The sequence below is a fragment of the Cyrtonyx montezumae genome, unplaced genomic scaffold (assembly GCF_038088225.1).
Source record: "Cyrtonyx montezumae isolate F1298 unplaced genomic scaffold, pur_monq_1.0 scaffold_19, whole genome shotgun sequence".
Lineage (NCBI taxonomy): Eukaryota > Metazoa > Chordata > Aves > Galliformes > Odontophoridae > Cyrtonyx > Cyrtonyx montezumae.
Window position 1 is genome coordinate 9,283,930 of NW_027071925.1, and position 14,790 is coordinate 9,298,719.

The following is a 14,790-nucleotide window of genomic DNA, read 5'->3' on the forward strand; positions in this document are numbered from 1 at the left end:
CTCTGGTTTTCTGCACCCGTCAGAGCGCTGTGAGTCACTAATTAATTACTAGCCGTATCCACTCAGTGGATTATCACGGTTACCACTTCACTAACAGCTTTCGGCGCTCCGTGCCGCACGCACAGAGCAGCGAGGAGCTGCAGAGCCGGGCGGGCTGGCACCCAGAGGAGCCCCACTCCTCGCAGCAGCGCTGGCCCTGGCGCAGAAGGGGTGAGCCGTGTGCCACTCCTTGGGGCAGTGCCGACGCTCTCTGGGCACTGCGGCGTAGATTTGGTGCTGGAAGGTAACCTGCGCCTCACACACGCGGGCATTAACCACGCGGTGCCGAAGGCGGTGGGCTGAGGTGGCCTGATCCTCGCTCAGCCACTGACCCGCAGGACGATCACCCGCCGTGATACGAAAAAAGGAGGAGCACGACCTGCCCTCCTCTCCTCGGCACAGATCCGCCCTTCGTCGCCCTCTGAACCTGCGAAAAGCCGAAGTGCTTTGCATAATGAGACCTCACGTCTCAGAAAAGGGCTCTGCGCTTTCAGCTTGCCGCTGGGAGGCACGAGAGCCCGCTGCACCCCTGGACGAGAGCACACCAACCTTCCGCACTTCCCCTGCTATTTCCTAAGATGCAAATCCTCGTTTACCGTTTCTGGCGCCTTTGCTCAGAACCTCCTATAGTCTCTGTTACGTCTGTGCTAAGATGAGCAGAGCTGGAAGAGGTCCGGAGGCAATCAGACCGACACAGGGCCGGAGCGGTCTCAGGAGCTCATACGGCACAGAGTGTAGGGGCCAGGAAACTCGAGGCGTGACCTCGGCGCAATCCCGGCACTGGGGAGCGCTCGTTTGGCCCCGTCCCAGGAAAACCCTTCCGCCGGGCGCTGCGGCCGTGCGTCAATCAGAGCGCTCAGCTGCGGCGCTTTGGGATCGGGAGAGGAGCCGTGAAACGCATCCCTGCACACAGGAGCACCTCCGTGCAGCGGCCGCGCCCGAAAGGGAAACAGCTCCGCGGGGCGGGGCGGGGCGGCGGGGCGGGGCGGGGCGGGGCAGCGGGGCGGGGCGGGGCGGGGCAGCGGGGCGGGGCGGGGCGGGGCGCTCCGGGCCGGCAGGGGGCGCTGCGCGGCGTGGCGGTGCGGACGTGGACGCGGAAGTGCGCGGCGTGGCGTGGCGGTGCGGAGCCGCGGCGTGGCCATGGCGCGGGGCGGCGGCAAGGCGTGCAGCCTGAAGGACAAGCTGGACGGCAACGAGCTGGACCTGAGCCTGTGCGACCTGAGCGAGGTGCCGGTCAGGGAGCTGGTGAGCGCCCGGGGCAGCGCGGGCCGAGCGCGGCTTTGGGGCGGCGCGGTGCGGAGCTCGGAGCGGAGATCGCCGCGGTCCGATCGCCGGAGCCGGCGCTGCGCGTCCGGGATGAGCCCGGGGTTTCCCTCTAAAGCGAGAGTCCCGGCCGAGCCCCGCCGGGCTGTCACGGAGCCTTCCCGGCAGTGCCTCCGCGTTAACGCGCTGCTTCTCTTTCAGGCTGCGCTCCCGAAAGCAACCGTGCTGGATTTGTCCTGTAACAGCCTGGTTTCCTTGCCGGTAAGATTCCCGGCAGCCTTTGTGAGGATGAAGCAGAGCCGGTGGGGAACAGCGGGACGACAGCGTCAGCGCTGCGGCGGCCGCGCGGTGCCGCGCGTCGGGAGCGGCTGAACGGCAACGGGGCGCTGCCGGCAGCTCCACGGACACGCGTGTCGTGAGAAAAGGGCGGCACCGAGCAAAGATTGCAGTGCCTCCCCCCACGGGGTCGGGTGCGGGCACCGAGCGGGCTCAGCTGCAGCAGAAGCCGTTTCGGTTGTGTTGCTGCACGTCGCTTCTGGGGCAGAGGGGGCGGGGGTCCTCCAGCACAGCTCTGCGCGGTGCTGAGCACTGCGGCGCGTGTGAGGGGCGGGCTGTGTCCGCGCGGGGACGCTGCCACGCTGTCCTTCCTTCTCTTTGTGTTTCAGTCAGATTTCTGCAGTTTGACCCATCTGGTGAAACTGGATTTGAGCAAAAATCGGCTCCAGCAGCTGCCCGTGGACTTCGGCCGCCTGGTCAGCCTGCAGCACCTGGACCTTCTGAACAACCGTTTGGTCACCCTGCCCGTCAGCTTCGCGCAGCTCAAGGTAAAGCTTGAGAGCTTACGTAAAGCTTGGGACGCAGCCCAGGGTCTTGTGATCCTCCTCGAGTTGACTTCCCTGGTGAAGCATCCGTCCCGATGAGCACTCCTTCCAAAGTCCGCACCACGGCCCACATCTTCTGCAAACACTGAGCCCTCTACTCCTCTTCCATTCCTATTTCATTCTTGGGAAAACTTGTTTCTGCTCTGAACCTCTTAAAAACCCGCGAGACCGCTGTGCTCTGAGTGCCTCCCCTTCCCCGTCCCTTCCTGCAGAACCTGAAGTGGTTGGATGTGAAGGACAACCCCCTGGACCCAGTTCTAGCTAAGGTAGCCGGGGACTGCCTGGATGAGAAGCAGTGCAAGCAGGCTGCAGTCAGGGTAAGGAACCTGCTTGCTCTTTCCTTGTTTCTTACCTTGGTGATTTTCCCCCTCTCGTTACTCAGCAAGCTGAGCTGCTGCTGCAGCACTGTGGAGTTCCTTCAGCCCACGAGGTGCCAGCTCTGTGCACTGATTTCACTGCTTCCATGGCTATAGAGAAAAACTGAGCTGAGCAGGACTCTCCTCCGTTGGGGGAATTACGAGAGGAATAAATGGGGCTTTGCTAAGGAACTGAAGGCACAGTCAGACAGAACAACTTGTGCGTAGGTTTTGTTATACTCTTGAGTATAAAAATCTCTGTAGAAATACTATGGCAAACCATAGGGTCATGGAAATAGTTGTTGCTGGGATTTGCGGAGCAAAAACAGTTAAAATGTGCACTGCTGTTACTGCCATGCTGCTTTGAACGATTCAGTCTGATGAAACAAGCTGCTCCAGGATCCTCTAACTGCTAGCATCAGTGCCCCATGTCACTTCAAAGCAGAGAGCTCTGTTTCCTCACTGCACATGCGTAGCAGAGTTGTGTTCAGTGTCCCCTGCGGGCTCAGTCAGACACATCGTGGGCAGGTGTGGCTGGGTGCCCTCAGTGAGCCTTCTGCAGGCAGCTCACCCTGTTCTCTTGGACCTCGAAGGTACTGCAGCACATGAGAGCGATCCAGGCTGAGCAGGATCGGGAGCGGCAGCGGAGGCTCCAGGCAGAGCGAGGTAAGCACAGTGCTCACACACACTGCTGAATTCTGCCCAAAATATCGACTGCCAGCAGGCAGCTGTTTGTAGCTCAGAATTCTGAGCACTCAGGGCGCCCCAGGGTAGGGTGGATGAAGATAGCCTAGGGTACTGTGCTAGCTCTTGCCTGAACAATAGAACCGTAGGATGGCTCCAGTTGGAAGATACCTTAAAAATCATGTGGTTTCAGTCCTACTGCCATGGGCAGAGACACCTCCAAGCAGACGTGGGCCCAAAGCCCCATTCAGCCTGCTCTTGCACACTTCCAGGGAGCAGAATGGAAAATAAAGAAAATTAAAAAACTACCACCAAAAAAAGAAAAGGGAAGGAAAGAAAACCACACTGCACCACAGCACAGTTATTTGATTTCACAGCAGGAAAGAATTGCTGAGGTTAGAGGACATAGCTGGAGGTCTTCTGGACCAACTCCCCTCCTCAGGCAGGGACACCGAGAGCAGTTTGCCCAGGACTGCGTCCAAAGCTTCTTTTCCTCATTCCAATTGGGAACAGATAAGGTAGTAGGGAAGAAGCCAACCTCAGCCCTTCACATAAACAGAAAACTTCCTTTTAATCCCCAGAAATGGAAAAGAAGCGCGAAGCAGAACAGCGAGCCAGGGAGGCTCAGGAGAGGGAGGCGAGGAAGCGAGAGAAGGCAGAAGAGAAGGAGCGCAGGAGGAGGGAATACGATGCTCAGAGGGCTGCAAAGCAGCAGGTGGAGAAGAAAACTAAAAAGGAAACCGTGCACACCCGAAGTAAGTAGCATCCACAGTGTGTTTGGGTAAAGTGTAATTTAATGCGTGCCCCCTGGAAAAGAGCAGAGACCACTGCCACTGGAGTGCACTGTGCTCAGCCTGCGTCACGTCCCTGATGATGCCAGCTTTGCATTTTTACAGCTTAGGTTTTGAGGGAGCAGGGAGGGGGGAGGCAGCTCAGTAAGAGCTCGCAGAAGCCTTGCAGGCAGGCAGCTGGAGAACAGTGGCTCAGTGTCGGGCTCCTGCTGAGCTGCCAAACTGCAAGGTCTGTGAAGGTCTCAGCGTTGCTCAGGACTTCCTCTCCTCCCGTTTAATCTTGGACGTGCCAAACTGTAGGTTTAAAAACAGATCTTGTGCAGCACAGAGGTGTTTACTCCTTCCCCACTTCGGCCCTCACGCTTTCCGCCTCAAGTGACTACAGAGAAGCAGCGAGGGTTGAAAGGAAAACACGAGTGCAGTGGCTGAGCAGCACGCTCACGGTCCCGGGCATCCGAACCGCTCCTCACGCTGTTTTGCAAACGCTGTTTCTGCAGAGCCCTCCGGCGCCCGCCCCCCCCCGCCCGCCCGGCTCGGGCCGTCCTGCTCGCGGGCGGTGCTCCGGGCCGTGCTGCTGCTGCTGCTCTGCGCCCTCTCTGCTGTGGCCGCCTGCAGACTGACGGAGCTGCGGCACCAACCGCTGTGCGTCAGCGTGAACGCTCTCTACGAAGATGTCGTTGCTGCTGTGCAAAATCACAAAAGCCTGCAGAACATGCTCCAGCAGGACTCGCAGCAGTGATGCCCGGGGATGGCTCCTGCTCTGTCGGCATCCCCTTCCACCATCCACGCAGCCGGAATTCCTATGGAATTGTGTTCTGATGAAACTGCTTTTCATCCATCAGCGTTAATTTGCTGGTCCACCCCACATAGTTATGGTTGGGATCATCGTTGCTGTGCATGTTTCTCAGTTGGCCTGCCGCTCCCATGGTCTGCCTAGATTCACTTAGTACTTCTTGCCTCCAAGGGATTTATACCTAGGTCTTAAGACACGGGAAGATGTGAACTTAGAGGAGTGGAAAAATAAGCTGCCTCTGTTACCTGGCTATCTGTAGCTCTGTGACAGAGGTATGAGGTTTTTTAACGCGTATCCATTTCGTGCTCTCATTTCTGTTAGTGCTAAAGCTGATGACATGGCTGTATGGGAGTAGCACACGTAGGCCCCTCCAGGACCAGCTGCAGTGTGTGGAGTGGCTGTGTCTGTACGTCGGAGTGAGGAAGCTGATGTGCTATTGAAAGAAACAGAACATTTTCAATACAACATTTTTCGCATCAACTTGTCTGAACTGAGTGTTTCTGTTGCTAGCACAGGACCCCATTTTTTGATTAGGTATCCTAGAAACAGCTAAATCTCATTTCTGACCATGTCCAGCAATCACTCATTTTAGCCAGCTGGGCCCTGGAAGGAGCTGCAGCTCAGGAGGGGCTGCTTGCCAGCATGCAGCCTTGTCAGAGCACTGCCAACAGAGCAGGATCCGACACACACGGACAGGAGGGAGCTGCTGCAGCACACCACGCTGGGTGGCACTGCTGCAGCAGCACAGAGCCTGGCAGACTGCACCTTGGGACTGTGGCAGAGGCCAGGAGGACGGGCACGTTGTGTCCAGAGAACAAAACTCAGCTGTGTGAAGGCATAGCAGCTGTAAATAATCACACAGAGGAAAACCAAACAAGTTTGTCATATCTTTACAGGGCTCACGATTGCTAAAACAAATTGAAGTGTAAATGCAATGATGCACGTGCAGGTTTCAGAATAGCCAAGCTACAAACTGCACGGAGAGATGCCTGTGTTTGTCACCTGAGCTGCTCCCTCTTCCATAGCACCTGGAATGATTGCATTATTGCACTGCCTCGAGGAATGCCGGTTCCTCTGTCCCACCATTACTGCACTGACACAAGGAAGCCATCTCCAACAGAAGGCCACAATTGAGGCAGTAAGCTTTCACCTTCCGTGGCTTTATGATACACCTGTAGTTCTCATTACCTTCCAGAAGAAAGCAACAGTGTGGATTTAAAATGAAAGGACAGAGGCTTCCTGTCTCCCTGGCATAGCAGTATATCACACATGCTTTCTAAGCTTCCTTGAAACAGCTTTAGGTTTTGCTTCTGGTGTTGAACTGACAGTCTTTAAAAGGTCCTCGTTTACTATCCAGAAACGTGGCAAACAACATTCAAAGCAACACACATTCTCATCAGCACCTGGCAGGAACCTGCTGCTCTACCACCTCAGTCCTCAGCTTCAGACAGCAAATGCCAGGCTGATGAGATTTATCAGCTCAGGTCAGAAGCACCTCCAGGCCATGCAGAGGCACCTGCTGCGTGTGAAGCCATCATCTCTGAAGGGCATGTTTTCATTTTCCTGTTCCAAAGGGTAACTTCCATGCATTCAGAGCAGTTCAGTTCACACTCAGCACTCATTTCAGTAAGTGCCATCGTAGCAAAAGACCTCAGCTGTCCTTGTGTGCACACCAATGCTGATGGCTTCGTGGACAGGCAAGCGTGCTCCCCAATCTAATTAAAAGAAAGCTTTTTCTGCCAACTGTTTGGATCCCATAATTCCAGCACATGTAATCAGATTTCAAGACCCTCTATAGATTAAGCTGTCTGGAGACTGAATCAGGGCAGTCTAAATTTAAATCCGAAAATTAGTCTTACTCATTCCCATCTGGCACAGAACAATAAAAAGGTCTGTTTTGTGAGGTAAAGTTCTTCCCCCGCCACCAGAGCAGGTGCTGGGGGCAGCACCACACTGCTCTGAGCATTACTGCCTGTCACACTGAAGAAAGGGAAGGCAACTGCTTGTAGTCTGAGTACCAGTAGAAAGCATTCAACAGAAGACATGCCACAGCTACAGAACAGCTTGAGGTCAGAAGGGACCTCTGGAGGTTATACCTGCTCAGAGTCCAGGAAGAGCGTCAAGAAATAATGAATGTCATCATAGAAAATAATTTATTTCCTTGGAAAAACTCTTGACAAATAGAAAGGCACCGCCAGTACTGTGAGGCACATCCAACTCGTGCTGCTATGGGAGACATCCAGCATCCTTGTGTAGACTCCAGCCATTCAGCAATGGTATCTGATCTCCTTCTAATATGACAAAGGCCGCAAGGGTTCCCAGTCTTGAAGCTGGGACTGAGGAGTCCACTTGTCACCTGAGCACTTATTCCCCAGAAGGAAGGTGAATATAATCAGAGACCCCTCATTCATTTGTGCTACCCAGTGACATCCAAATAGAGATCGGGGTCCTGGGAAGTCATGTGCAGGTAGATCCTCCTGGACAGCCCCGGCCCGACGCGGCGCTGCGTGGCAGTGACCCCGGCCCCGCGGCACACGACTATGTCAGCCAGCATGTCCTCCCGCTCCTGCTCCGAGGAGCACCTACTGTAGGCCTACAAGCAACACAAAGGAACGATGGCATCACCTCCTTGCATCCACTGCTCAAAGGAAATAAAGCAGCGTACACACCTGGGACAGATCTACACCTCCACAATGAAAACAGATTTCACCTGGCCTCTCTCCAGGTCTCACTTAGGAGTTCGGAGGCAGACACAGAAACAGTGCTCAGATCTGTGCTCAAACAGAACAGATCCACTGTGTGAGGAGGGAATAGTGGACGAGTAAAGCAGGGCTGTGTTACTGTGATGTCACGGGCAATTTCTTTGGCTTTTCTCTCTGAAGGGAAGCCCTTACACAAGCTCCTCCTCTGTGAGGTGGAAGCAATGGGTATCAAGGAATCACCTTTCTCCACTGCCTTACTAAACACCTCACACAGAATCACTGTGTCAAAGCTCACTCCAGTTAAATGATCTCTCCCAGCTCTACAGTCAGCTGCCTGCTCACAGTCCTCAGTATGCAGGAGGCATCCTTACCTGGACTAGAAGCCAAGGAGAAGGGTATGCAGACACAATAGCCTCAGCCATCTCTGCACTGACCCGGTTGAACTGTTGTATCTGCCTCTTCCAAACTTCAAAGAGACCTTTTCCATCGTGATCCACTTTCACACCTCTGCACCACTTGTTCTCTAAGTAGAAAGAGAATCCTGTGTTCTGCTGCTCTCGTCTATGGACAACAAAGGATGGCAAGGCAAGTGACTATGAAGAAAAGCCAAATTCCTGTACCTGCTGTCACATACCCAGAGAACCACCCCTCATGCTGTGCTGCTACAGACACTGCTGGCATCAAAATGCCAAACATGTCACCTTACTTTTTCTACATGCAGCATCCATTTCCTACATGCAGACCCACATCTGCTGCTCCCATCCTGTACTTGGGAGCAACCCTGACAGAAGACCACATACACAAAAAGCAGTAAACAAGAATTGATCTTCTGACTGCCAAAGATAATAGAACACTTTCACATGTCATTTCTCAAGACACCTTTTCCCATGGCTGAGACATGAAATATTGCAGCTGCTGTGATAAGAACACTAGGACTGTGTGAGGCTACACAAGCTCGCTCTCTGCTATCACCAGCCAACCTGCTGCTGCTCCTTCCCATCAGTGGACACAGCTCAAAGGTTCACTGTCAGTAATGCCTTAGTTTCTGTGGAAACAAAGCTAGCACTGTAGAGCCCAACTCGTATTTCCTTCCCACTCTTAAAAATCAGTCTGAGAACAAGACCTTGACTCGATGTCAAGTGAGACTATAACTTGAAATCAAAGTCTGTCTTCCCTCCTGCTATTGCCTCAGCAAACCTGAAAGCAAAGCCACTCCAAAGAAAACATAACCAGTCATCAGCTGCTTACTCACTTGAATGGTGCTTCAGCCACAGCTTTTGTAAACATAGTGGCAAACTCTCCCAGTTCCTCCCAGCTCTCAAAAAAAGTGACTTGGACGTGTGTGTGCAGCTGCAAATCCACCAAGGCCTGCAAGCATCATTGAAAACAGCAAATGGAGCAATTCATCTTCTCACACCAAACTCCATTCATATCTGAAGCAAAAAAAACCAGTCCTAACACCTTGCTGTAAGTCACAAATATCCATTCCCTCCCCATTTTGGAAACAGCTTAAGGCTGTGTTCAGGGACACGTTGTTTCTTACTGTTTAATAGTCCTTCAGTGCTGTATCAGCTGGAAGATTCCTGCAACATGCAGGCAGCTCACCCCTGAGCAGCAACAATTGGCTTTACCAGCAGGCCACGAAGTGTGGTAAGTGCTAATGTCCATATTTCACTTCCAGAATCAAGGTGAACCAGACACGTTAGGCCATGAGCAGGTTTACAGATGAGCAGAGTGGAACTAAATAAAGAGCTTTACCAACTGCACATCAACTACAAAAGCTGAAAATCCCAGTCCTGGAAAGCATGAGATGGGGTCAAGTGTTCAAGCAGTGGCAGACAACAACTGCATGCTGGTTCTACTCACATCCTCCACATCCAGTCTGGTTATCTCCAGGCCAGGATCCTTAACTTGCTTCTTCCTCTGATCTCCCCTATGTTCTGCCTGGCTTCTAGTCACTGCTGACCGTTGCTGTCCCTTTTTTGACTGAGCTCTGAGACATCTAAGAAGTGGAAGATCAAACTGGGAATGCTGAAGGACTCAGCTGCTGCAGAGCATGAAACAACTCAGTACCTCTTCTAAGAGAGGCTGAAACTGTAGGAAATACTGTCAAGGACCATTAAGTGCAAAAGCATTACATCTAAGAACATTCCTCTGCAGCATTTGTTTTTCTAAAGCTACAAAAACCTTTCAAGAAAGTACTTGTGAACATTTTTGCCACCCTCATACTCTTCCCCAGGTATTTGTCACTGGTCACTGTGGTGACAAGCTAGACAGACCTTTGCTTCTGTTCCTATGTAACAGACAGTGCAGCAGTTCTGGGTGTGAATTCTTCATCTGTTCCAGTCTTTGCAAGAAGGAATTAATGTAAACACGGCCTCTTCCAGTGAAACACAAACAGCTGAGGAGAAAAAATTCTAACCTGAAATATTTTTCTACTTCAACAACTGTTAGAGCCAGAATTTTCCCAGGCATTTTCTCCATCACATGAGATACAAAGCTCTGTAAGGTCTCCTTCTGTTGTGCACAGCCTTGAGCCTCCTGCAGAGATCAACAGAAAAAAGGAATGAGACTGTTCTGAGCTATGCTGATGAGCCCAGCAACCTGTGGCCCAGTGCTGCAGCTGAGTTCTCACATAGGTGAAGTTCTGCTCCTGTTGCTTGTTGGGTGCAAACAGACAACACTTGATCCAGTAACAGTAAACAGTTACAGTAAAGTAAACAAAACAAACACCAAAACCAAAAAAGCCCCACAACATACTTGCTTGTAGCCATGAACCATGGACAAGAACTCCTCCAATCCAAGCAGAACCAGGAGATTTGGCTCTTCTGTCCATTCATTACCGTCCTCAGCCTGCCCAGACACAAGAACAGCCAGATCAACAGCCCGTTTATAACTCAAACCAGTGCTCTCACTCTGAGGCAGGGAGGAGTTTGAAGGAATGCTCCCTTGGGCTGCTAGAGACAATTACTACCAAGTGCAAACAACACGGGAAGAAAAGGGCAAGACCATCAAGATGTTGTCTCCACACCTGAGATAACACAGACTTCCTCCTCCAGGTAATGCTGCAGGGAACAGCCTGATTCTCAACCACACAGGAATAATTTGCAGCCTGCAGAGCAGCGTGGACCTGAGTACCACCTTCTGCCTGCAAGAGAGCTGAGATTGGCACACGGGTCAGGCTCCTGCGGCAAGAACCGGGGCAAGGCAGGCACGGGCTGCGCGGGGTACCTGGATCTAGCACCACACTTATGTATTTCTGGCACTCCCCCGGCCGCTGAGCTTTCAGCACCTTGGCGAGGGCCTTCTTTCTGCCTCTTTCCTCCTCCTTCTGCCTCTTCCGTGCTTCGCGGTCCTTCCTCCTCCTCCAGGCCGCCTGGCAAATCGCCCCCATTTCCTCCTGGCTGTACTTCGGCTTCTTCGGAGGGGGGGCAGCTGCTGGGTTTTCTCCGCCACGCAGAGGCAACTCGGGCCGGGCTGCGGGCTCGCTCAGAGGGCGCGAGGACCGCCCGGAACAGAACGCGCGGGCCGGGCCGGGGGAAGGCCGCGCTCCGGGTATCGCTGCGGCCATGGGAAGGGCCCGTCCCCCGCAGCCGGCCGCCAGCCGCCCGCCGCCGCGGCAAAGGCCGCCTCCCTCAGCCGCGTCCTCGCCGTCCGCCGGGGGAGGCCCCGCAGCCCCGGGCGGCATTCTCCTCCTGACCCTCTCCGACAGAGGAACGAGCTCTACCTCACTCTCACTGTCACTGCTCAGCACCACAACGCCGCCATCACGATTCAGAGGAGGGGACGGGACCCGCGGGGGAACGGACGGCGGCGGAGCAGCGTCACCGCCCGCGGCCGCCATTCCCCCCACGGAAGAGAGGATCGAGCGGGCGGGCGCTTGGCGCGCTGGGCGATGATTGGCCGGAGCCCGCGAGCATGTGCCTGCAGCGGGAGGTGATTGGTCCGAGAAATTGCGCGAGCAAGCGTTTGGGCCAATCGCCGCCCAGTGCGCCGGAAGGGGACGTGAGGCGGTGCCGGAAGATGGCGGCGTGGGGGCGGCTGTGTGAGTGCGCGGCGGGCGGGCGGGGCGGCTGTGAAGCGGCGGGCGTCGTGTGGTGGCGGGCGTCGTGTGGGACGCCGTGCCCGAGGGGTTCCCGGTTCGCTCTGCTCGAGGGCCGTTCTGCGGTTGAAAGGCGCCGCTGGAAAAGGCGTTCCCCCGCGTTAGGCCGCGTCCGAGCGGCGGCGGGAGCGGCTCAGGAGCCCCGGCAGCCCCTGTACTGTCACAGCCCCAGCGTAATAACGCCCTGCGCGGTGTAATAGTGCTGTGTATGCGTTGTCCCAAATTGGGGTCTCCACATTTGATGAGATTACAAAATGCTTAATTTCTAATTAAGTGCCGTTTAATCGAAGGTGAAACTGAAACGAGGGGTCGCAGTTTCAGAGCAACACAAAGTTAAGTTTCAGTAACCTGGAACTGCTGTAGGCCGTTTTACAAGGCCTTGCCGGGACATTGGCTTGTATATGTCCTTCAGCCTCAGAGCTGCTTGCTTTATTCCTGCCTGGCTAGCAGCAGCACTCGGGGTGTAGCCTATCTGCAGAGGATTTAATCCAGGGTGGTTGACCAACAGTTTGTTTTGGAATTTCTTTCCACAGCGCTTTTGTTAAACCAACAGCATGCATATTACTGGTATGTTTTTCATCTGGTTTTGTTGTTGCTCCAAATCTAGTTCTGTCCGTGCCACAAGTGAGCCTGGCTGCCGTCAGATGTGCTTCTAAGAAAACTGGGGGCAGCTCCAAAAATTTAGGTGGTCGCAGCCCTGGGAAGCGCTACGGAGTGAAAAAAGTAGAAGGTGGGTTGGGCTGTGTGCTGAGCCTTATGGGCATCCCATGGGGCTTCTCAGGGGTTAGTTACCCCCTGGGAGCTGGGTTAATTGTGCCGTGTTTCAGCACGAGGTGGCTGGGGCTTCTTCCAAGGGAAAGGAAACGGGAGTTGCAGCAGAAACTCGTGGGCAGCACAGATGGGGAGGCAGCAGGGGGGCACAGGGAATCTGCCTTGCCAGCAGGCCTGTGAGCAACCAGGCAGAACTGCCTGGGGAAAATGTACTCTGATTCTGATCTGGCCTTTCTGCAGAGTCTAGGAGGAGGGCACCCTGTGGGATACCTAATGACTTGAGTCCCCCTTCCCTCCAAGCTATGTTGAGAAGTTAGGGATTTCAGGAGTTTACAGAGAGGATTGTGACGTGCAGAGGGAGCCAAAGTACAACTCTTGCAGCTAAGTGCTTAATAACTTGTGAGTTTGCTGATGAAAACCTATCAGTGTTAAAGGTAATAAAACAAATGCCTTCAGCAAATAGAAAATGCCTTGTACTCTAGAAGCAATCTCTTCAAAGACCAGAATTGCTTTTTTCCACTGTTCAATTGCCCCCTATCTCTTCCTGACAGCATTTTCATTTAGATGTTTTTTGCAATTCTATTTTTTCCATAGGAAATTCCCACAGAAAGCTGTTTTCTTTAAGTCCTGGAAGCATTTGCCCCTCTGGCAGCCTCAGGAGGCTCCATCTCCCTGTAGTCTGACTTTGTGACTCTGTTGCAGGTGCGTTTGTGCATGCAGGCAACATTCTGGCCACTCAGCGATTGATCCGCTGGCACCCAGGGGCTCATGTAAGTCACTTCTCCATCTCTCTTGGCTCTCAGGACAGCAGCCCATCTCAGTGCCCCCTCTCTCCAGCTGTTATTGTCTTTTCTGTATTCTATGTAAGTCTGAATGTGGGTTTTAATATGTGGTGTATTTGAATAACAGAGCTTGCTTGGAATCACAGCTGTACCCACGTGACTCAGGAAAGTACTGACAGTTACAAATATCCTGAAGCACTTCTGCAACCTAATTGGGTGGTTGTACTCCAGGGTGGAATCCTGTGTCCCCTCCCTCGTAATGAGCAGCACTGCACACTGCTGGAAGCAAGGAGTGTGGTTTTCTTTCATGTTAAAACGTGAAGCTGCAGACACTATTGAAGCCAGGATATCAAACCACACGAACAGATGATCTGACCTGCCTTAGTGTAAGAGCTTCTGCCTTTCCTTTCCAACACCAAGCTGGTTCTTTTCCAGGTGGGGATGGGCCGGAACAAGACACTCTATGCCCTGGAGGATGGGATTGTGAGATACACTAAAGAGGTGTACGTACCCCCACCCCGCAGCAGCGAGAGCAGGGAGGTGATCTGCTCTCTGCCCAAAGGTGCAGTTCTATACAAAACCTTCATCAGTGTCATCCCCACCACAAAAGTAGGAAGTTTTAAGTTGGTCACCATGCTCTGAGTCTCCTGTGCCACACAGGACTGGATGGGGAAGCAGCTGGGACAGACTGTTATAGCTGTGCTGCCACCTGAAGAGGACAAGCAAATTCTTGCTCTGAAATTAACTGTGCTTTGCTCTCCTGCTCCCAGAGAGCACGTAGTCGGTGTTTAGGCATTGGAACCATCTGCTGGCCATTGTAAGAGTGTTCAATAAACGTGCTGGGGTTCTTGAAGGTTTTGACTGTTCATAGACTGTTACCTGTGTTCCTTCAGCAGCTCAACTTCCCCTGGAGAACCTGTTCCACTGTTCCATCTACAGTCACCTTTATGACAAAGCTTCTCCTAATAATTCCACCTATTTTTACTCAGTATTAGTTACTGCTGCTATATTTATTTCTTAGCTCCATGATACTGCAGAAGAGGACAGATTCCAGTTGTATCTGACTGCATCCCAGAAAGCTGGATTTTTCTAGTATCTAACTCACCTCGTTGATTAACTCAAATACCTGGAAGCAGTCCCTTTACAACCACGTGAGGCAAGTCTGTGCTTTTAAAGCTAACTTACAACTAATTGTAGAGTGTCTGTTAAGAGGCTGAAGTCTGGGATGGCATTTGAAACTCAGCAGCTGGAGGTGTCTCATAAAGCCATCGCCGAGGAGACTTCTAGTTCAAAGAAAGGAGCCCAAATGTCATGGCCAAACCGACCTCATCTTATCTGCAGGGCTGTAAACAATTGGAAGCATTGGCTTTACAGTAGAACACAGGTTAGCAAAATTGGTAGTGTAATGACATTATAAGATTGTCTCCTCTGCAAAAGGAGATGGGGTGAAACGCATCAGAAGTGCATTTCCTCCTCTGCTTTACGCTCCCCATGGAGGCTGCCAGCTGCTCTGCTCACACTGCTGTCCTTTCCCAGCCTGCAAACACAGCTGTGCACTTTGTCTCAGCAGTCACTGCACAAAGCACTGACACAACCCTTCGACCTCGAGGTTCTGCACATCTCTTT

General features: G+C 53.1%; 3 protein-coding genes across 3 annotated transcripts; 2 read left to right on the plus strand and 1 right to left on the minus strand.

Annotated features, from left to right (window-relative positions):
* Positions 1 to 1,173: 1,173 nt before the first annotated feature.
* On the plus strand, positions 1,174 to 4,768 carry LRRC59 (leucine rich repeat containing 59). The gene is given in 7 exon segments (XM_065735581.1): positions 1,174 to 1,284; positions 1,504 to 1,563; positions 1,968 to 2,126; positions 2,396 to 2,500; positions 3,133 to 3,205; positions 3,805 to 3,998; positions 4,514 to 4,768. Coding segments are annotated over 7 exon segments (936 nt in total). The 5' UTR covers positions 1,174 to 1,179; the 3' UTR covers positions 4,754 to 4,768.
* A 2,455-nt stretch (positions 4,769 to 7,223) lies between these two features.
* On the minus strand, positions 7,224 to 11,353 carry EME1 (essential meiotic structure-specific endonuclease 1). Its single transcript, XM_065735646.1, has 8 exons — positions 10,741 to 11,353; positions 10,541 to 10,668; positions 10,270 to 10,362; positions 9,932 to 10,050; positions 9,376 to 9,511; positions 8,762 to 8,877; positions 7,881 to 8,070; positions 7,224 to 7,400 (listed from the first exon to the last, which is right to left on the minus strand). Exons 1-8 carry the CDS (start codon positions 11,351 to 11,353, stop codon positions 7,224 to 7,226), a joined length of 1,572 nt encoding a protein of 523 aa, XP_065591718.1.
* Positions 11,354 to 11,489: 136 nt separating this feature from the next.
* MRPL27 (mitochondrial ribosomal protein L27) lies at positions 11,490 to 13,905 on the plus strand. The gene is made up of 4 exons (XM_065735505.1): positions 11,490 to 11,554; positions 12,219 to 12,341; positions 13,085 to 13,152; positions 13,600 to 13,905. The coding sequence occupies exons 1-4, from the start codon at positions 11,533 to 11,535 to the stop codon at positions 13,804 to 13,806; spliced, it is 420 nt and encodes a 139-aa protein (XP_065591577.1). The 5' UTR covers positions 11,490 to 11,532; the 3' UTR covers positions 13,807 to 13,905.
* The last annotated feature ends 885 nt before the right edge of the window (positions 13,906 to 14,790 follow it).